Genomic DNA, 23,774 nt, shown 5'->3' with positions numbered 1-23,774 from the left:
AATCAGTCTCAAATATTTTTTAAGCTTTGTTTACTAATGCAATTCTTTTAGAGTTTATAACATTTATGCTTATTATTCTGTAGGGGAAAGGAAAAGCAAAACAACCTGTGCCTATGGACACACTGTCATATGCTTACTTCAAGTGCGCTGGTACTCATAACATCCACTGGAGGGAAGCAAACACTAGATTTTGAGCCTTACCTGCATTGGTGTTTCACTTTCTTGTCGAAACCCTTCAATCTGCTGCTGCTGCCAAGGAGCTAGACTGTGAGAGTCCTCTGTAGTTCTACCTTCCAAAGGGTTTGTCCGCAACTGCTCAGTAAGCCACATCTGCGTCCTCACAGAAGGCTGAATGGGAACTCCACCTACTGCTTGTTGACCAAGCATTAAATATTTTGGCGGTTCAAAAGCCTCTGAGCTTGTCATAATGGGCTTGCTTTCAGGTAAGGCACTATATGTCATGTCTAAGGCCTGTCTCCTAGGAATGGAGGAAGAAGCTCTAAAGTCCTCTTTGCTGCAGCTCTCAAATTTATATTTGTTGTCCAGAGTTGATGGTCGTTTTTTATTTATTTCCTTGTCCTCTAGCTTAAGCATCTCCATACTGTCATGTAAACAGCTAGGTCCAATTGTCCTTAGTTGTGATGTTAAAGCCTTGTCTCTCCCTGTCTTTTCTAAACCTCTCCTTGACTCTTCTGTGTGCACAATGCCACCCTGGCTGCAGTTACCTGGGACAGTGAGTTTGGATAAAGATGACCATTTCCGGAGAGGCCGGAAGTCCTTCATGTCTAGTGAAGAGTCCTGCTCTCCCCTAATGTGGTTTCCCAATGTTTGCATAAGGCTTATACTCCATTTTGAGCCATCTGATGTCAATGATTCCCTATGTTTGGAAACTGAAGCGCTGGAGTTAGATGGCATGACATGGGCAGTGGGAAGAGTAACCAATGATCGACTAGGCTTAAAAGATAATGTGCCACTTGAAGTTGAATGATCTGGAAAGAAAAAAGAATGCCAAATTAGTTGTAATTAACAGAAAAAAAAAAGAGGCAAAATGTAAAACGCCAAAACAAAAGTCTGAACATGGTTTCCCAGCACAAGTTTTTCAGAGGCACTTTCATCAAAATGAGGGGCTTATTATTGTTACTATTATTATTATTATTCCTTTAAGTTTATCTGAAACAAATCAAACATACTTTCAAATATCATTTTCTAAAAACGGATACATAACAAAATATATGCTCATCTGCCATCTACTTACAGATGAAAAATGACTGGGAAACAGGTTTATATTCATGCTATTTAATCTAAGTATTGTGCCTTAAAAGAAAAATCCATCTCTGCATTGAAAGGTCTTATTCATGATCTATCACTGAAGCCTCAGACACAACTTTATTAAAAAATCATATCTCTTAGTGTCTTTCCTCAACTGTGGAAATAGAGGCCCAATATGAACATTTTAGCACCTCTCAAACTACAATTCAAATTAAAATATGGGTAAAGGTGCTCCTGCAATAATGGAAAATAATCATAAAGTGTTCTAGCAATATATTTGCAGATACAGAGTAGTTCCTACACTCCCAATCTCCCTTAATGGCATCATCAATAATATATTTCCCAAGCTAGAACACCTGGAGTCTACTTTGATTCCTATCTTTCTCTGCACATTTACTAAATCCCCACGTTGTACATTTTTAAAATAATTAATTAATTAATTAATTAATTTTTGGCTGTGTTGGGTTTTCGTTTCTGTGCGCGGGCTTTCTCTAGTTGTGGTGAGCGTGGGCTACTCTTCATCGCGGTGCATGGGCCTCTCGCTGTCGCGGCCTCTCTTGTTGTAGAGCACAGGCTCTAGATGTGCAGGCTCAGTAGTTGTGCCTCAAGGGCTTAGTTGCTCCATGGTATGTGGGATCCTCCCAGACCAGGGCTCGAACCCGTATCCCCTGCATTGGCAGGCAGATTCCCAACCACTGCACCACCAGGGAAGCCCACGTTGTACATTTTTACTTCCAAAATGATTACATAGTCACTGCTGTAGATCAGGCCTTCACATAATACTATCCTACACATAGGAACAGCTGTAGTAGGCTCTACAGAAGCCCAAAGGATAAATAAGGGCCTCTATACTCAATGGACTTACTATCAAGTACCAAATTAAAATCAAAGATTATCATTTTTATCACATGATATCTAGAAAGGCGATAGAGATTTGAAATGTAGGGGGAGAGGAGGTGGGTGGTGAAAGGCAACTTTTACAGTTTTTTCTGTATCTTTCCATGTTGTTTGACTCATAACAGAATATATTTAAATATTAGTTATGAGCTTTGATATTGTTTTAAAGAAATAAAGTAATAGTAAAAGAAATGTTGAGAAAGTCATAAGAAAATTCAGATGAGAAAGACCCAGGCAAACTAATTCAAAAATGGAATTCCAATAGGTCTTTGCACAGAATTTATTCACCTGGAGATGAAAGGGGAAAAACATTATAGATGAAAGAATACAAGAAAAAGTAATATAGTAGACATTTACCATGTAACAGTTTCCCATCAGCTTCTGCAGAACCTTTTCTTACTCAAGAAAATTCCCACATTATAAGCCCAACCTCCCAAAATAAATTTTAGACCTTAAATTCCCAACATACCCTGCAACTATGATACAGACATTCAGAAGGACCTGCACAAGATTTCAGTTTGGAAGTGAGTCACATGAGAAAACAGGCTCAGTGTGGAGCTACCACGTTTGGCAACAGCAGAGGCATTAGCCCCCAACAATGACAGCAGCAGAGGTAGCCAAACCAAGTTCTGGCCCAGAAGTGGCAGCAGTTGGGCAGCAATGGTGGTTTCCTCCAGTGGGGCCGGAGGGTGCCAGTTCTCAGAGGTGACTGAGGCATATTACCTGGAAGCTTAACCATAAGCCTGGCTCTCCAGCCCTCCTCAAAAATTCTGAGTTAACCAAATGCCCTTAAATAAATTCCTCATCTGCTCAATCATCCAGTCAGCTTCTTCTACTGATTCAGAACACTAACTGATCCAAGTATGAAGCCAGGAGAATATGGCCTCAAAAAGAAAAACAAATTATCCCATTTATCTGCAGTATGCAGTAAGTATCAAGAAAAGCTGCTCAAGATAATTCTTGAAAGGTAAAGGCAAAGCAGAGCTGTGCAAATCTTCAAATGCCCTGCTACAGAAACAGCCTACCCTTCATTCGGCATGAAATGTGACATACCAAAAGATTCCAAACAAAGGAGCAAGTGACATGACCAAAACTGTACTTAAGATGATTATTCCAGTAACTGCTGAGGACAAATTAAAGCAAAATGATTGGCAGCAGGAAGATTAATGGATTATTATGGTAATCAGTAGAAGAAGGAAATAGAGAGGAATATGCTACTGAAGGTCAGTTCTAAATAGAAATAGGACAAATGACCCCAAAATTCTATGGAATATTGGTATTAATACATTACAGCACTATATCTACATCTATATATGTGTTTGTGTTACTATTCCTAAAGGAATATTTGTATTAAAATCATCATAGCCTCTCAAAAATATCTTCAATTCTTTAAAAAACAAAAAATGAGTTTTATATCAAATTTAAAATTTTCAGACTTTTACATTTTTAAAAAGCTGTAAGTAAAGATGGTGTAAAGGCTAAGTGTAATATTTTTGAAATCAGCATTTTTAGATTCAAATCCTGGCTCTACCACTTAGTAGTTGCATGTTCAAACAAGTTATTTAACCTTCTTGCATCAGTTACCTCATCCATAAAGTAAAGAGGACAACAGTGAAGATTAAATGAAATAATACATGTAAAGGACTCAGAAGAATTCCAGGCACAAAGCAAAATGTTCGTTATTATCACACTGTTGAAATAGCTATGGGGGACCTTCAAGATGGCGGAGGAGTAAGACATGGAGATCACCTTCCTCCCTGCAAATACATCAAAAATACATCTACATGTGGAACAACTCCTGTGGAACAACTCTACATGTGGAACAACTCCTATGGAACAACTCCTACTGAATGCTGGCAGAAGACCTCAGATTTCCCAAAAGGCAAGAAACTCCCCACATAACTGAGTAGGGCAAAAGAAAAAACAGACACAAAAGAATAAGGACAGGACCTGCACCAGTGGGAGGGAGCTGTGAAGGAGGAAAGGTTTCCACACACTAGGAAGCCCCTTCTCTGGCGGAGACAGCGGGTGGTCGGGGGGAAGCTTCACAGCCATGGAGGAGAGCACAGCAACAAGGGTACAAAGGGCAAAGCGGAGAGATTCCCGCACAGAGGATCGGTGCCGACCAGCACTCACCAGCCTGAGAGGCTTGTCTGCTCACCTGCCAGGGCGGGAGGGGGCTGGGAGCTCAGGCTCGGGCTTTGGAGGTCAGATTCCAGGGAGAGGACTGGGGCTGGCTGCGTGAACACAGCCTGAAGGGGGCCAGTGGACCACAGCTAGGCAGAAAGGAGTCCGGGAAAAGGTCTGGAGCTGCCTATGAGGCAAGAGACCACTGCCTAAAATCATAATAAGTTCACCGACACCCCAAAACACACCACTGGACGCAGTCCTGCCCACCAGAAAGAGACAAGATCCAGCGTCATCCACCAGAACACAGGCACTAGTCCCCCCAACCAGGAACCCTACACAATCCACTGAACCAACCTTACCCATTGGAGGCAGACACCAAGAACAATGGGAACTACAAAATTGCAGCCTGTGAAAAGGAGACCCAAACACAGTAAGTTAAGCAAAAGGAGAAGACAGAGAAGCACACAGCAGATGAAGGAGCAAGGTAAAAAACCCACCAGACCAAACAAATGAAGAGGACATAGGCAGTCTACCTGAAAAAGAATTCAGAGTAATGATAGTAAAGATGATCGAAAATCTTGGAAATATAATGGAGAAAATACAAGAAACGTTTAACAAGGACCTAGAAGAACTAAAGAGCAAACAAACAATGATGAACAACACAATAAGTGAAATTAAAAATTCTCTAGAGGGAATCAACAGCAGAATAACTGAGGCAGAAGAAGAAATAAGTGACCTGGAAGATAAAATAGTGAAAATAACTACCACTGAGCAGAATAAAAAAAGAATGAAAAGAATTGAGGATAGTCTCAGAGACCTCTGGGACAACATTAAACACACCAACATTCAAATTATAGGGGTCCCAGAAGAAGAGGAGAAAATGAAAGGGGCTGAGATAATATTTGAAGAGATTATAGTTGAAAACTTCCCTAACATGGGAAAGGAAATATCCTTCGAGTCCAGGAAGCACAGAAAGTCGCATACAGGATAAATCCAAGAAGAAACATGCCAAGACACATATTAATCAAACTATCAAAAATTAAATACACAGAAAAAGTATTAAAAGCAGCAAGGGAAAAGCAACAAATAACATACAAGGGAATCCCCATAAGGTTAACAGCTGATATTTCAGGAGAAACTCTGCAAGCCAGAAGGGAGTGGCAGGACATATTTAAAGTGATGAAAGGGAAAAATCTACAACCAAGATTACTCTACTCAGCAAGGATGTCATTCAGATTCGATGGAGAAATTAAAAGCTTTACAGACAAGCAAAAGCTAAGACAATTCAGCACCACCGACCCAGCTTTACAACAAATGCTAAAGGAACTTTTCTAGGCAGGAAACACAAGAGAAGGAAAAGACCTATGATAACAAACCCAAAACAATTAAGAAAATGGTAATAGGTACATACATATCAATAACTACCTTAAATGCAAATGGATTAAATGCTCCCACCAAAAGACACAGACTGGCTGAATGGATACAAAAACAAGACTGGTATATATGCTGCCTACAAGAGACCCACTTCAGACCTAGGGACACATACAGACTGAAAGTGAGGGCGTAGAAGAAGATATTCCATGCAAATGGAAATCAAAAGAAAGCTGGAGTGGCAATTCTCATATTAACCAAAATAGACTTCAAAATAAAGACTATTACAAGAGGCAAAGAAGGACACTACATAATGATCAAGGGATCAATCCGAGAAGAAGATATTACAATTGTAAATACTTATGCACCCAACATAGGAGCACTTCAATACATAAGGCAAAGGCTAACAGCCATAAAAGGGGAAATCAATAGTAACACAATCATAGTAGGGGACTTTAACACCCCACTTTCACCAATGGACAGATCATCCAAAATGAAAATAAAAAGGAAACACAAGCTGTAAATGGCACATTAGACAAAATGGACTTAAGTGATATTTATAGGACATTCCATCCAAAAACAACAGAATACACATTTTTCTCAAGTGCTCATGGAACATTCTCCAGGGCAGATCATATCTTGGGTCACAAATAAAGCCTTGGTAAATTTAAGAAAATTGAAATTGTATCAAGTATCTTTTCCGACCACAATGCTATGAGACTAGATATCAATTACAGGAAAAACTCTGTAAAAAATACAAACACATGAAGGCTAAACAATACACTACTAAATAACCAAGAGATCACTGAAGAAATCAAAGAGGAAATCAAAAAATACCTAGAAACAAATGACAATGAAATCACAAAGACCCAAAACCTATGGTATGCAGCAAAAGCAGTTCTAAGAGGGAAGTTTATAGCAATACAATCCTACCTCAAGAAACAAGAAAAATCTCAAATAAACAACCTAACTGTATACCTAAAGCAATTAAAGAAAGAAGAACCAAAAAACCCCCCAAAGTTAGCAGAAGGAAAGAAATCATAAAGACCATATCAGAAATAAATGTAAACCATTAGCCAGATTCATCAAGAAAAAAAGGGAGAAGACTCAAATCAATAGAATTAGAAATGAAAAAGGAGAAGTAACAACTGACACTGCAGAAATACAAAAGATCATGAGAGATTACTACAAGCAACTCTATGCCAATAAAATGGACAACCTGGAAGAAATGGACAAATTCTTAGAAAAGCACAACTTCCAAGACTGAACCAGGAAGAAATAGCGAATATACACAGACTAATCATAAGCACTGAAATTGAAACTGTGATTAAAAATCTTGCAACAAACAAAAGCTCAGGAGCAGATGGATTGACAGATGAATTCTATCAAACTTTTAGAGAAGAGCTAACACCTATCCTTCTCAAACTCTTCCAAAATATAGCAGAGGGAGGAATACTCCCAAACTCATTCTACGAGGCCACCATCATCCTGATACCAAAACCAGACAAAGATGTCACAAAAAAAGAAAACTACAGGCCAATATCACTGATCACAGAGATGCAAAAATCCTCTACAAAATACTAGCAAACAGAATCCAACAGCACATTAAAAGGATCATACACCGGTTCAAGTGGGGTTTATCCCAAGAATGCAAGGATTCTTCAATATATGCAAATCAATGTGATACACCATATTAACAAACTGAAGAAAAAAAACCATATGATCATCTCAATAGATGCAGAAAAAGCTTTGGACAAAATTCAGTACCCACTTATGATAAAAACCCTCCAGAAAGTAGGCACAGAGGGATCTTACCTCAACAGGATAAAGGCCACATATGACAAACCCACAGCCTGCACTGTCCTCAATGGTGAAAAACTGAAACCATTTCCACTAAGACCAGGAACAAGATAAGGTTGTCCACTCTCACCACTATTATTCAAAATAGTTTTCGAAGTTTTAGCCATAGCAATCAGAGAAGAAAAAGAAATAAAAAGAATCCAAATCGGAAAAGAAGTAAAACTGTCACTCTTTGCAGATGGCGTGATACTATAGAGAATCCCAAAGATGCTACCAGAAAACTACTAGAGTTAATCAATGAATTTGGTAAAGCAGCAGGATACAAAATTAATGCACAGAAATCTCTTGTAATTCTATACACTAATGATGAAAATCCTGAAAGAGAATTTAAGGAAACACTCCCATTTACCATTGCAACAAAAAGAATAAAATACCTAGGAATAAACCAACCTAAGGAGACAAAAGACCTGTATGCAGAAAACTATAAGACACTGATGAAAGAAATTAAAGATGATACAAACAGGTGGAGAGATATACCATGTTCTTGGATTGGAAGAATCAATACTGTAAAAATGACTATACTACCCAAAGCAATCTACAGATTCAGTGCAATCCCTATCAAACTACCAATGGCATTTTTCACAAAGCTAGAAAAAAAAATTTCACAATCTGCATGGAAACACAAAAGACCCTGAATAGCCAAAGCAATCTTGAGACAGAAAAATGGAGCTGGAGGAATCAGGCTCCCTGATTTCAGACTATACTACAAAGCTACAGTAATCAAGACAGTATGGTACTGGCACAAAAAGAGAAGTACAGATCAATGGAACAGGTCAGAAAGCCCAGAGATAAACCCACACACATATGGTCACCTTATCTTTGATAAAGGAGGCAAGAATATACAATGAGGAAAAGACAGCCTCTTCAATAAGTGGTGCTGGGAAAACTGGACAGCTACATGTCAAAGAATGAAATTAGAACACTTCCTAACACCAAACACTAAAATAAACTCAAAATCAATTAAAGACCTAAATGTAAGGCCAGACACTATAAAACTCTTAGAGGAAAACAAAGGAAGAACACTATGACATAAATCACAGCAAGATCATTTTTGACCCACTTCCTACAGAGATGGAAATAAAAACAAAAATAAACAAATGGGACCTAATGAAACTTAAAAGCTTTGGCACAGCAAAAGTAAACATAAATAAGATGAAAAGACAACCCTCAGAATGGGAGAAAACATTTGCAAATGAAGCTACTCACAAAGGATTAATCTCCAAAATATACAAGAAGCTCATGCAGCTCAATATCAAAAAAACAAACAACCTAATCCAAAAATGGGCCGAAGACCTAAATCGACATTTCTCCAAAGAAGATATACAGATTGCCAACAAACACAGGAAAGGATGCTCAACATCAGTAATCACTAGGGAAATGCAAATCAAAACTACAATGAGGTATGACCTCACACCAGCCATCATCAAAAAAATCTAGAAACAATAAATGCTGGAGAGGGTGTGGAGAAAAGGGAACACTCATGCACTGTTGGTGGGAATGTAAATTGATACAGCCACTATGGAGAGTATGGAGGTCCCTTACAAAACTACAAACAGAACTACCATACGACCCAGCAATCCCACTACTGGGCATATACCCTGAGAAAACCATAATTCAAAAGGATTAATGCACCACAATGTTCACCGCAGTTCTATTTACAATAGCCAGGACATGGAAGCCACCTAAGTGTCCATCGACAGATGAATGGATAAAGAAGATGTGGCACATATGTACAATGAAATATTACTCAGCCATAAAAAGAAACGAAACTGAGTTATTTGTAGTGAGGTGGATGGACAAAGAGACTGTCATACAGAGTGAAGTAAGTCAGAAAGTGAAAAACAAATACTGTATGCTAACACACGTATATGGAATCTAAAAAAAAAAAGGTGCTGAAGAACCTAGGGGCAGGACAGGAATAGAGATACCGATGTAGTGAATGGACTTAAGGACACGGGGCGGGGAAGGGTAAGCTGGGACGAAGTGACAGAGTGGCATGGACATATAAACACTAACAAATGTAAAACAGAGAGCTAGTGGGAAGCAGCTGTATAGCACAGGAAGATCAGCTCAATGTTTTTTGACCACCTAGAGGGGTGGGATACAGAGGGTGGGAGGGAGACACAAGGGGGAGGGGATATGGGGATATATGTACATGCACAGCTGATTCAGTTTTTTATAAAGCAGAAACTAACGTACCATTGTAAAGCATATACTCCAATAAAGATGTTAAAAAAAAAGAAATAGCTAAAGTAAGTGATATTTTCAATATAACAGGCAAAAGGCTAAATATCCATACTGTACAAAGAACTCCAAAAAAAAAAAATCCCCAAAACAAAAACCTAATTTTAAAGTAGGCAGAAGAAATCCATAAGCAAACCACAAAACAAAACAAAACAAAAAGCAAATAAAGAATACATGTTTAGGGCTTCCCTGGTGGTGCAGTGGTTGAGAGTCCGCCTGCCGATGCAGGGGACACGGGCTCGTGCCCCGGTCGGGAAGATCCCACATGCCGCGGAGCGGCTGGGCCCATGAGCCATGACCGCTGAGCCTGCGCCTCCGGAGCCTGTCCTCTGCAACGGGAGAGGCCACAACAGTGAGAGGCCCACGTACCACAAAAAAAAAAAAAAAATACATGTTTAATGGAGGCAGCCTAGGTGTCCGTCGACAGATGAATGGATAAAGAAGATGTGGTACATATGTACAATGGAATACTACCCAGCCATAAGAAATAATGAAATCATGCCACTTGCAGCAACATGGATGGACCTACAGATTATCATATTAAGCGAACTAAGTCAGAAAGAGAAAGACGAGTATCCTATGATATCACTTGTATGTGGAATCTAAAATATGATACAAATGAACTTATCTACAAAACAGAAACAGACTTGCAGACTGTGATTGCCAAGCAGGGTGGGGAGTAGGGGGTGGGAGAGGGATGGATTGGGAGTTGGGGATTAGCAGATGCAAACTAGTATATATAGAATGTATAAACAAGGTCCTACTGTACAGCACAGGGAACTATATTCAATATCCTGTGATAAACTGTAATGGAAAATAATATGAAAAAGAATGTATAACTGAATCACTTTTCTGTAGAGCAGAAATTAACACAATATTGTAAATCAACTATATCTCAATAAAATAATTTTTTTAAAAAGTTTGTTTTTCAAAAAAGATATTTCAACTCACTAAATAGTAGAAGTACATTCCCTATCATATTCATAACATTATTAAAGGCTGCTAATATCCTACGATGGTAAGAACATAAACTGTTATAGCCTTTGGAAGAAGAGGGGCAATCTGTCTGTATACATCAATATTTAAAATATGCAAACATATAAGTAAATATATGTATACATGTGCATATGTGTATTTAAATACATATATATTCATGGGCACAGAAATGATCTAGAGGAATATACCCCAAATTTAATAAACAAAGGTAGAAAGAGGAGAAAAGGAGAAAGATGTTTTCACATTTTACTTTACACAATGTCTTATTTTAATTACTATTTGGCCAAACTTCTGCAAAGGTGTTTTATTTTGTGACCTCAGAGAGTTTGAAATATCTCAAAGAACACTGTTACTAAAGTGTGAATTATGTATCAGGTGACTGTCTCACTTTCTATGTCACAGCTGAAACTTCTGAGACCAGAGATCACCAGTCCTGGGTGCTACTTTTATCTGATAACGTGCTAACTTCCTGTCTACCTTGGTAGCTCAATATTTCCCAACTGCAGAGAAAATCAACAATTGGTGATAAAAACCAATTCCACATCAGACTAGTATTTACTCCTACAAATCTGAAAGCTACTGATAACATATGCTGTTCATAGAACATTACATTGAGAATAGAATTTACTCCAAAGGTCACTTATACCTGAAGTTCTCAAACTTTAAAATACAACAAACTTACCTGGTATCTGAAGCCCTACTCCAAGAGATTCTCATTCAGTTAGAGTAGAGAGGGTCCAGGAAACATCACTTTTTGATAAGTGATTCTGCTGTTCTATTCACCACATCATTCCACCTAGGACTGATTCCAGTTCTGAAGCCTTCAAGTTTAAATATCTTAAGTTCAACCATCACCAGTATCTGAGTTTCACTGTAAAAACTGATTTACTGTGACATTCAGAATTCATTACTGTGAAAACTAAGGATTAAAATTCAGTCTACCCGGGGCTTCCCTGGTGGCGCAGTGGTTGAGAGTCCGCCTGCCGATGCAGGGGACATGGGTTCGAGCCCTGGTCTGGGAAGATCCCACATGCCACGGAGCAGCTAGGCCCGTGAGCCACAACTACTGAGCCTGCGCGTCTGGAGCCTGTGCTCTGCAACGGGAGAGGCCGCGATAGTGAGAGGCCCGCGCACCGCGATGAAGAGTGGCCCCCACTTGCCACAACTAGAGAAAGCCCTCGCACAGAAACGAAGACCCAACACAGCACAAATAAATAAATAAAGATAAAATTAAAATTAAAAATCTTTAAATGGTAGTGGATTTTGATTTAAAAAAAAAAAAAAATTCAGTCTACCCACATACATATGCACATACATACACATGCACATATACACCATGAATTAATGAACAAAGTATTAAATATTTGACAGTTTAAGTATCTGAAAAAAAGGACCATTCTATCTAAGAAATGAATCAAAACATAATCTATTTTGCCTAACAAAACACAATCAATTGGAGGTAGATGCAATGTGATTCCTAATGTGCTTTATTATACTACCTAATTGTAGCCACAAATCCCAAATGCAAGTTATTATGATGGCATCCAGCCCATATCTAAGTTAGAACAAGTGAAATCTAAAACCAGCAGAAGGCCATCCTTTTAAAAACCAGAGGACATGGGACTTCCTGGGTGGTGCAGTAGTTAAGAATCTGCCTGCCAATGCAGGTGACATGGGTTTGAGCCCTAGTCCGGGAAGATCCCACATGCCGCAGAGCAACTAAACCCGAGTGCCACAACTACTGAGCCTGCGCGCCACAACTACTGAAGCCTGAACGCCTAGAGCCTGTGCTGCACAACAAAAGAAGCTACCACAATGAGACAACGAACAGTAGCCCCCGCTCGCCTCAACTAGAGAAAGCCCACGCACAGCGATGAAGACCCAATGTGGCCTAAATAAATAAATTTATTTTTAAAATTTAAAAATTAAAAAAAAAAAAAAACCAGAGGACAGGGTTTATAGAGAGCACAGAAGAGCTAACGGTTTCAGACAGATTTCAGCTTATAGGGGAAAAATATAAGAGAACATTGCTGTAATCTGATAATGCAAGTGAATTATATTTAAGATAACAAAGTCCTGAATTCTGAACAAAATTCCAACCTTCTATTTCACTATCGTATTATTCTTATCTGGCAAAAGATGCGAGATTGATTCTATCTTCTCTTGTATATAGAGACAGTCTCTCTCTGCTCTTTCTTATAGTATAAAGGAATTAAATTTTTTAAAAAACCACACCTTCCAGATACATATTATAACAATAAATCATGAGTCTTTACAAAGAAAAAAATAATCAGGAAACTATAACCCTATATCAAAATATTCCGATTTAAAATGTAACAGCTTAATATATTTTCAGTCAATATAAAATATAAACATTTTATATTTTAAATAAAAATATTAAGTCTATCCCAAAGGCAATAATTAAGTTTTATAGAACACCATGACTTTTTCCCCTTCCTGCTAATGTCATGATCATGTATCATATGAGAAAAAAAAATTTTAAGCCACATTTAACTCTTTTTTTAAACAAATGAACTTTTCTAAGTATTCCCTATATTTTTAGGTAAATATTTTTAAAATATTCTAAACTACACTCTGGTAGGAAAAGAGAGCTATATAAAGAAATTCAGTAGTAGTTCAACCAAAGTAAAAAGGAATGACGTTTTTTTAAAAAAAACAGCAAAGTTGTGATTAAATCTAAAAACACCAATAATTGCATAACACTATCTAACTTCTGGATTAAAAAAAGAGAGGGGGAGAGATAAAACCAAAATATCAACTATGACAAATAAAACAGGGGTGGAGCAGCATACTACCATTACAGTCAAGTTAGGGATGCATATTATAATTCCTACATTAACAACTAAAAGAATAGGTAGAGCTCACAACTATATAGCCACAAGCAAAAGAATACAAAGCTGTACCCCTACCTTATACCTTCAACAAGTATTAACTCAAAATGAATCATAGGCCTAAATGTAACAGCTAAAACTATAAAACTCTTAGAAGAAACCATAGGTGTAAATCTTCATGATCTTAAGTCAGGAAGTGATTTCTTAGATACAACACCAAAAGCCCAAGCAACAAAAGAAAATAAACTGGACTTGAATAAAATTTAAAAAATTTTTGCTGCAAATGATACTATCAAGAGAGTAAAAGGACAGCCCAAAGAAAGGGAGAAAATTTTTGCAATTATGCAACTGATAGGGACTTTCATCTAGATTATATAAGAAACACAACTCAATAATAAAAACACAAATAATCCAATTTAGAAATGGATGTGGAATTTGAGTAGTCATTTCTCCAAAGAAGATATACAGATGGTCCTATTAAAGCATACAAAAAGGACATTTTTGTTTGTCATTTTTAGGGAGATGCAAATCAAAACCACAATGAGACATCACTTCACACCCATTAGGATGGCTATCATCCGAATGACAGATAGTAAGTAAGTGTCAAGTGCCTGGCAAGGATGTGGAGACTGGAACCCTCATACAATGCTGATGGGAATGTAAAATGGTGCCACTGCTTAGGAAACAGTGTGGCAGTTCCTCAAAAGGTTAAACAGAGTTACCATTATGATCCAGCAATTACACTCCTAGGTATACACCCAAGAGAAATGGAAACATATTCACAGAAGCACTATTCTTAACAGCCAAAAAGTCAGAATAATGCCATGTCCATCAAGTGATCAATGGATAAATGAAAAGTGGTACAATGGAATATTATCTTTTATTATGGTAATAAAAAGAAATAAAGTACTGATACATGCTACAACATGATGAGTCTTGAAAACATTATGCTAAGTGAAAGTCAGTCACAAAGGACGATATATTAGATGATTCCATTTATATGAAATGTCCAGAAAAAAGAAATTTATACAGATTAGTGGTTGCTTAGGGATGGGAGGGAAGATGGGGAGCGACAGCTAACAGGCTTCTTTTAGGGAGGAGGGGGGCAGGCTAAAAAATGTTCTAAACTTAGACTGTGGCAATAGTTGAACAATTCTGAGAATATATTAAAAAGCATTAAATTGTATACTTTAAATGGGTGAATTGTATAGTATATGAATTATAGCTCATAAGAGATACATGTGTATAACTTCTAATAAACTAGAAGGAAAATGTCATGAAGGAAAAGTGAAACAAAAGAAGGCAAGAAGGAAAAAACTTAAAAGCAGACTAGAAAGTATACAATATGATTTAAAATGCATCAGAATTTAACAATCACAGTAAATGAATATCCACTCAAAAGACAAGAATTGTCCACATAATTTTTTTAATCTAGCTAAATGTTTACAGAAGATACACCTAAAATATGAAGTCCTATTTTGGCATTATGGTATCTGCATAGAGACTGAGAATGATTACATAAAAGAATTACACAGAAACAACTATCAAGAACATTAGGAAAACTGTATGTCAGGTATTAAGATCATGAAAAACATAGGTCCACGAACTGCTTGCTTTTATTCATTACATCTTAAGGATAGAGAGAAGCTTCTGTTTCCCTATTGCCAAACCTATGACCTATTCTTTTAGCAACTGTACTTGATAGCAATAGTACACAATTCTGTGCAAATCTTGGTTCTCATTTTGTTATTGTCTAATCATTATTACCAATCACCTTTTTTTCTTGAATATTTTATATTTTTTCTCAATTGTATTTTGTGAAGTCACTGCAAATCCTATTGAAGCAGAAAATGAGTGAGAAGTTCTAAAATTACTTGTTTAAAATAATTACAGAAGTCTACACTGTTCACAAATTAGTTCTCAAGCTCTTTTTGTGCACTGTCTCTTAACAACCATTCACAACAAACTAAGAAACTTCATTCTCTAAGTTTATATAAAACAAGATGAAAAGCTCGTTTTGTTTTTTGTTTTTTGTTTTTGTGATACGCAGGCCTCTCACTGTTGTGGCCTTTCCCGTTGCGGAGCAACAGGCTCCGGACGCGCAGGCTCAGCGGCCATGGCTCACGGGCCCAGCCGCTCCACGGCATGTGGGATCTTCCTGGACTGGGCCACGAACCTGTGTCCCCTGCATCAGCAGGCGGACTCTCAACCACTGCGCCACCAGGGAAACCCGAAAAGCTGGTTTTTAAAAAAGGGGGGAATTTCTGATCTCCAACCAGACTACTTGCAACTTAATTAAAGGACAATCTGAAGTACAGTTTAAAGAGGTCAACAATTCAAAGCAAAACTAATTTTAGGGACGTCCCTGGTGGTGCAGTGGTTAAGAATCCGCCTGCCAATGCAGGGGACACGGGTTCGATCCCTGGTCTAGGAAGATCCCACATGCCACGGAGCAGCTAAGCCTGTGTGCCACAACTACTAAGCCTGCGCTCTAGAGCCCACGAGCCACAACTACTGAGCCCACATGCCACAGCTGCTGAAGCTCATGCGCCTAGAGCCCATGCTCCACAACAAGAGAAGCCATCTCAATGAGAAGCCCGTGCACCACAACGAAGAGTGGTCCCCGCTCACCGCACCTAGAGAAAGCCTGCAAGCAGCAACAGAGACCAAACACAGCCAAAAATATAAATAAATAAATGTATATTTTTAACTACTTTTAAAAGCTGGTCAGTAAAAAAGCTTCTCTTTGTATTTACACAAAAATTTTAGTTATTTTTTTCTTCAATGGCTTTTAAAATTTCATTCAACTGTACCATTTTCTAGATATCTCCTACTAGTTTCAATTTAGATTAAGTCTCATCAGGCAGTTTACTTGCAAAGAGCTAAAAATGTTATTTCTCTCCTATAAAAATGGTTATAAATCAAATTGTAATGATCTCAAATTATGGGATGTGACTTTCAAAAATTCAGATTTTCTCAGGAAGAAAAACTGTAATTTATGACAGAACTAACAAGAAATTATCATTTGGTCCTCTAACCACTTGTATGTCTGGGGAAATGTGAAGTCATTAACCTCTTCCCTAAACCCATGGCTGTGCGACTGAAGGGCCTTTCCAGGTCAGAAGTACATGGGTTCATCACAGTTCTCAAAAATTTACTAAATTCAGCTCAGCTTGATCAGGTTCATATTCTACCAGGCCAAGAAGCAAAATGATAGGAAAAAATGAGTGAATGAATAGACAAATGGATGGATGAACAACAATGAAGGTAAAAATGAGGGCTATAAAGATACAAAATATACCTCCAAGAAACAATTTTAATTTCTGCAAATTTACTACAGGTTTAATATTCTTATATGCCACGTTTAAAATTTTAAATTGAAATATTTTAAGCAGTACGGTGATTAACAAGAAAATTAAGTAGAGATGGGGAACAAAGGAAAAGGGTTATTTGGTTTGCAAAAGAAGATAAACCATAATTGTTTTGAATACTGCCTTGAAATTGATTTCACAAGCAAAAAAGTATTCTGTGTATAACCCTTCACCTCCTTCCATATGCAAATGAAGAACTAAGTCCATAAAGGTTAAATTACTTGACTGAGTACAGATCTCAAAAGAGAATCCTGGTCTCCTGTTTCTCAGCCTAGTATTACCTATACTATCCTACACTACACCTCTCAGTTCTTCTTCCTCTCTAGTTTCTCCCTTCAAGAACAGATATCTAACAGTGCGGTTAAGCGCAGAGCTTTAGAGTTAGACTTGAAGAATCTCAGCTCCACCACATGAACTGCTGTATAAACCCAGATGTTATTAATGTCCTCTAAGTTTTATTTTTCATCAGTAAAGAGAAAATAATTATATTTGACCTCAGAAGGATTCTATAATGAAAAAAAAATTTTAATCATGTATAGAAGTATAAAACCTCACACTGAAAAAATCTATGGTACATACTCTTATTAACATTAAGGTCAACAGACCAACTAATCCACTGTAATATCTGGAGGTCATGTTATGGGAGTACTCATCATCAGAGTCCTGAAAGTTCCAAAGCTATGAAGTTGCAGCAATATAAGATTATTCACCAATGAAATGAACCTTAATAAAGCAAGGAAACAGGTTAGAGAACAGTCTAAAAAAATATCATTTACTTCGCCTATAAAATGGATATAGAATTGTACCCAACATGTTATTTCTGAATTAACTGAAACAATCATGTAAACCTCTTATCATGATGCCTTATACCTAGTAAATGCTCAATAAATATTATTACTATTGTAATTAAAAGGTTATGGGGGAACTCTTGATCTGCTTGAAAATATCACCTGAGGTATGGGGGTGAGCACAGAATATCTGAAATAAGATTGCCATGTGTTATAAATTTACAATTGTATAAGTTTGGTGTTGTGTACATGTGGGTTTTACCATATTGCCTTCTTTTTACTTTAGTATATGTTTGAAATTTTCTGTAAAAAAGAAAAAAAAACGAGTAAGAACAAGAGGATATTTTACACTAAGATGAGGTGTTTTTTTTTTTTCTTGCTGTACGTGGGCCTCTCACTGTTGTGGCCTCTCCCGTTGCGGAGCACAGGCTCCGGACGCACAGGCTCAGCGGCCATGGCTCACGGGCCCAGCCGCTCCATGGCATGTGGGATCCTCCCGGACCGGGGCACGAACCCTCGTCCCCCGCATCGGCAGGCAGAAATGAGGTGTTTTAAAGAAACCATTTAGCAAAGTAAACTAATGAAACCTAATCACTGTAATAAAATACACAAGCAAAGAAAACAGAGCCTTGGGAAATTTTTATGATGTCTTCCAAAATTAGTGGTTGCCTATGGTAGGGGGCATAGGGTTGTTGGAGGAGGGTGTGATGGCTAAGGGGAGTGGGGTTTCTCTTTAGGGTAATGAAAATGTCCTAAAATTCATTCGGGTGATATATATACAACTCTGTGAATATAATACTAAAAGCCACTGAGTTGTACATTTTAAATGGGTGAATTACATGGTATATAAATTATATCTCAATAAATCTGTATAAAAGAAAGAATGTATGATTTTCATTGCCTAATTATCTCCTGAAGCATCTAATTTTCTCCTTTCCTACTGTCTCTTTTTATGAACAAGTCATCATTGGCTCCCACCTGCAATGCCAGTGGTCTCCTGGCATCCTGTTTTGCTATCCTCTTGATTCATCCTCAGAATGTTCTCTCACCCAGTTTTGACCATGCTGTCCTCTCAGCCTAGACTACTCTCCTGCCTTGTTTTGCCCTGTCAGTTCTTACTCACCTTTTTGGTCCTCAGCTTAAACATCACTTCTGCCAGGGGTCCTTCCCCGAATCCAGTGGATTTAGGAATGTCCTCCTACCCTGTGTACTTTGCCTATCATACTGCTCATATTTTATGATAATTATTTCTTGTCTTGTCTTCTCCACTAGACTTTATGTATAGAATGAACAGAGAAAATGTCTGTTTAATTCTAACCACTAGCACAGGACCTGACACACAGTAGATAATAAATATTGGTTACTTGAATAAATAACTGAACAAGTCCTTACATTACAAGGCCTTCATTTCTTCATAAAATAAGGACAATGCACCAAATGTTAACTTTTCTTATTTTTCTTCCTTTCTGACATATACTCACAGGATGACCTCAAAATTTATACTATTCAACAGTCCTACTATTTCTTAGTAAAAACAACTAACTAATGAAGATATGATTAAATTGAAGTCCATTTTTATCAGTCCCTCCTACTTGAAATAAATGAGGTTAATTAGATAAGAAAATTATCTCTGATACAAATTAGCAGTTGGAAATTATCAAAGAAAAAATATTTAACTCTATCTGTACCTTTTTTTAGTAAAATATATAAATATGCTTGAAAATTAGCCACAAATAGACTATTAGAAGCTACACTTAAGAGCTCAGATTTAAAAAAATAAAAGAACTGCAATGTGAGCCTGCATCTCAGGCACCATGTGATTCGGGAGAGGAAGACTGCCCTGTGGAAGGTTACAGAGCCAAGTCTAAGCAAAAATTAAGTTCTTTTCTAGCCTCAGGGTCTTATACTCCCAGTCCTATACTCCTCTTGCTTCTTCCTTCATTACTCAACTCTGGGACCACATCTAGGTTATGCCCTACACAACAAATGCTGTATACTTCAAGAACAACTCTCCTTTCTGTGGCAGCGGCAGCTATTTATACATGGCCTCCAGGTCTCAGCAAAGAAAACCAAGAAAGAAATTGGTGATCTGCTGGTGTGGCTTATGTTACAATTTGGTAGTTCTGCAGGCACATCTATCCTTATGTCACAGATCTACTTCCTCCCACCCTGGAATCTGACACCCCATGAACAAATTACCACAGTTAAAACGTGGTGCTGCTAATGTTAGTGTTCCAACTTATTAAATATAAAAATCTCACACTCTTATTTAGCATTATTTGAAATCTCAAAATACCATGGCTAAAAGCAAATCACTCAATGGTAATTTTAGAATATTTTTCTGTACTAGAGTTCCTTCCCTGCTGAGATTTTGATGTAATCCTCTCCGTGTTGATCTCTGCCGTTCTGCAGTTTTTGAAACAAAGTACTCAATAAATATTTATTAAGTGAATAAATGAACAAACTTCTAAAAGCTGTATGTTAGCAAAGAATAGAAAGGTACCTTTATTTGTGTCATATCATTTACAAAGCTGGATATTTATCATTCCTAGAGCACTTACCGTCTGTGTGATATATATTCTACACTCATGTATGAATTTTAAATTTTTAAATAATTAAAATAAAACACAACATTAAAATAAAGTAATATGTTATTCTTCCAGATGATTCACAGAATACCTTGAGGATTTAGCAATGGCCAAAGAGCGTCGACTGGAACATCAGTTATAAGCATACAGTACTATAGGGCAAAGAAGGGGGAGGGAAAGTGAAGGTCTAACTAGACAGTACCTTTTAGTTTGTTTAAGGTTTGATGACTTACTTCACAGCTGTACTGTTTACTTAATGTATCATGGAATTTAAGTAAAATTTATCATGTACTTTCACCTATACCCCCAAAATTAAATTTACATTTAGTATATAGAGGTATACCATTTAACCATAATTGTCTTTTAAACAAAGATAAATAATCATTAAGATAAATAAGAACTCAAAATTTACTATTACAGATTAAATATTTGAATTATATAACATGAACATAATGTTATTTGCAAAGAACAAATTTCAGAGGCTTGTGGCAAGATAGGCTTTTTCCTCCTAAACACTGAAATTGCATCCAAACTTTACATATGAAAAACTGGTGCAATCACACTCTTTACCTGCTCACTTTCATGTGGGTACCCACTGGTCTAGCAGTCAGCTATGTGAGACTCCAGGATAATGTTCCCTCTTCCTCCTAATTAAGTCTGAGGGCCTATACCTCACACCTGATGGGAGAATTCCAGCAGGGATTACTGACATTATTCCTTTTCCCCATTCCTTAACTGAGCAACAGAACTCTTCAGAATTTCAGGGATTCTCCAATCTAAAATCTTTCCTAACCCAAACATTTCTATCTCACCACAGAAACCTTAACTTTCTCTTTGCCAAAAGAACCAGGGCAATCCCACTGTCAAAATGATGAAAGGGGTATGCTCTTAGTAGCCCCAGACTGACAGTAGAATATAATTTATCATAGACATAATGCTATGGATATAAATTTCTATTATATTAAATATTAAGCAGGTGACAGTAGCTATTTTGAGAAGCCAATATTGTTTCTACTGGGAAATATATAAACATATATACACACTCATAAAATCTTTGAAAGTAAACCCTTTACAAATTATACTGTCAATACCAATATGTCCAATAAAAATATAATGCAAGTGGGACTTCCCTGGTGGCGCAGTGGTTAAGAATCCACCTGCCAATGCAGGGGACACAGGTTTGGTCCGTGGTCCGGGAAGATCCCACATGACACGGAGCAACTAAGTCTGTGCACCACAACTACTGAGCCTGCGCTCTAGAGTCCGCAAGCCACAACTACTGAGCCCTCGTGCCACAACTACTGAAGCCCATGCGCCTAGAACCCATGCTCCGCAACAAGAGAGCCACTGCAATAAGAAGCACGCGTGCCGCAACCAGAGAAAGCCTGTGTGCAGCAATGAAGACCCAACAGAGCCAAAAATAAATAAATAAATTTATTTTAAAAAATAATAATGCAAGCTACATTTGTAATTTTAAGATTTATAGAAACTACATTTAAAAAAAGGTAAAACTAACTTCAATAATATCTTTTATTGGAACTTCCCTGGTGGTGCAGTGGTTAAGAATCTGCCTGCCAACACAGGGGACACGGGTTCGAGCCCTGGTCCGGGAAGATCCCACATGCCGCAGAGAAACTAAGCCCGTGCACCACAACTACTGAGCCCATGTGCCACACTACAGAAGCCCGCGCACCTAAAGCCTATGCTCCACAACAAGAGAAGCCACAGCAATAAGAAGCCCGCGCACCACAACGAAGAGAAGCCCCCACTCGCTGCAACTAGAGAAAGCCCACACACAGCAACGAAGACCCAACGCAGCCATAAATAAATAAATAAATAAATAAATTTATTTCTTTAAAAAATAATAATAATACCTTTTATTTAACCCACTATATCTAAAATAGTATATCATTATGTAATCAATATTAAAAAGTATTAATGAGATATTTTATATTCTTTTCTTAATACAAAATATTCAAATCCAGTGTGCAGCTTACATCTCAATTTGGACCAGGCGTAGTTCAAGCACTCAATACCCCCATATTACTAGTGGCTACCATATTGAATCACACAGCTCTATACTATTGTTTTCCATAAACTACCCTGAATATCTTCAGAAAGGAAATGACAGTAATTTACAATAGCTGTAAGTGCATATATTGTATCAAGTATAGTATGTAAATTGTGATAAGTTACATTAAAAGTTTTTGTTAAAAAACCCATGTAGTATGTAAATCATGCAGTTATTTGCGATGTACATTGAGATTTTTACAATAATCAGTCTTTTAAGAATTCAAATGCATTCACACATTTCAGCTAAAAATTGTCACAGCAAACCAAAATAATATAGCATTTCATGCCACAGCCTCAGAAATCAAGTAGGAATATATACCCTCCTCCAAGACAAATATTAACAGTAACAGAGTTAAAGGCAGTTAACTAAAATATTCTGCAGATACATTCTAAAACAAACTCAAATTGTATTTGGTAACAGGTCCAAATTTCATGTATATTATTTAAAATTAATATAATTTTACACCACCGTAATTCTCAACTGGGGGTTTAGCACAAAGGAAATGAACACTTTTTAGGTTATTCTATTATGTTTAGAATTTAATAAGGATAGATTTGTTTAATTTTATAAATGAGAAAAATAAATACTTTATAGACCTATGATTAGTGGATGACAAAAAGATTTATGTAATCAAAGACCAAAGTATGTAAAGCATATATGTGTGTATATAGATATATGTATAAAGTATCCACATGACACTGATATGAAATAATCTAATACACAGCATGTTTTAATGCTGACATTATGTTATAAATACAACCTATTAGTTATATTCTAATGCAAGGCTATTTTCAATATTCAATAATCCTCCACAATGGTTATTTCCCTTTACATTAAACAGATATGGCATGTAGCAAATCCAACAAGGAAAAGCAAAGATTACAAATTAGATGACTCAGGAAACTTACCAAAGAACAGAGATGGTAAATAGCTCCCATGAAGCAGAAATCATGAGAACTTCAGAAAGACATAAATTCAGGAAAGAAAACTACACTAATTGGAATCAAGTGTTATATCAGCAAACACCCTAAGCTTTTGTTCTAAATAAATAATCTTTAATATGCCTGCTAAAATTATTCCCTATTTTTAGATAACACTCTTAAATAATTGATTTTTTTTTAAACAGGAGTACCCTTCACCTCTCCTGACAGTCAATAAATAAATGTAATCAAATTCATTCGTTACCAGTACTGTCATTCAAACCATAATTCTGATTCATTTTCCACAGGAGCCCCAAGTTTCTGTTATTTATTGTCAGTCTCCCAGAGTCCTACTACTCCATCTTATTTTCATGCACCATTGTTATATTCATCATCCTTTCCTAGAACTCTTTC

At 37.2% G+C, this 23,774-nt stretch overlaps 1 protein-coding gene across 2 annotated transcripts in view; it reads right to left on the bottom strand.

Annotated features, from left to right (window-relative positions):
• CEP85L (centrosomal protein 85L) overlaps positions 1–23,774 on the bottom strand; it is a 174,528-nt gene that overhangs the window by 111,623 nt on the left and 39,131 nt on the right. For both annotated transcript variants that reach the window (XM_007454913.1, XM_007454912.1), the window contains exon 3: positions 202–989. In XM_007454913.1, coding sequence (XP_007454975.1) covers positions 202–989 — 788 coding nt within the window. The remainder of the gene's footprint in view (positions 1–201; positions 990–23,774) is intronic.

The sequence above is a fragment of the Lipotes vexillifer genome, unplaced genomic scaffold, assembly GCF_000442215.2.
Source record: "Lipotes vexillifer unplaced genomic scaffold, Lipotes_vexillifer_v1.1 scaffold58, whole genome shotgun sequence".
NCBI lineage: Eukaryota > Metazoa > Chordata > Mammalia > Artiodactyla > Lipotidae > Lipotes > Lipotes vexillifer.
The sequence above is the reverse complement of the archived record's forward strand: the minus strand, read 5'-3'. Positions and strand labels throughout refer to the sequence as shown.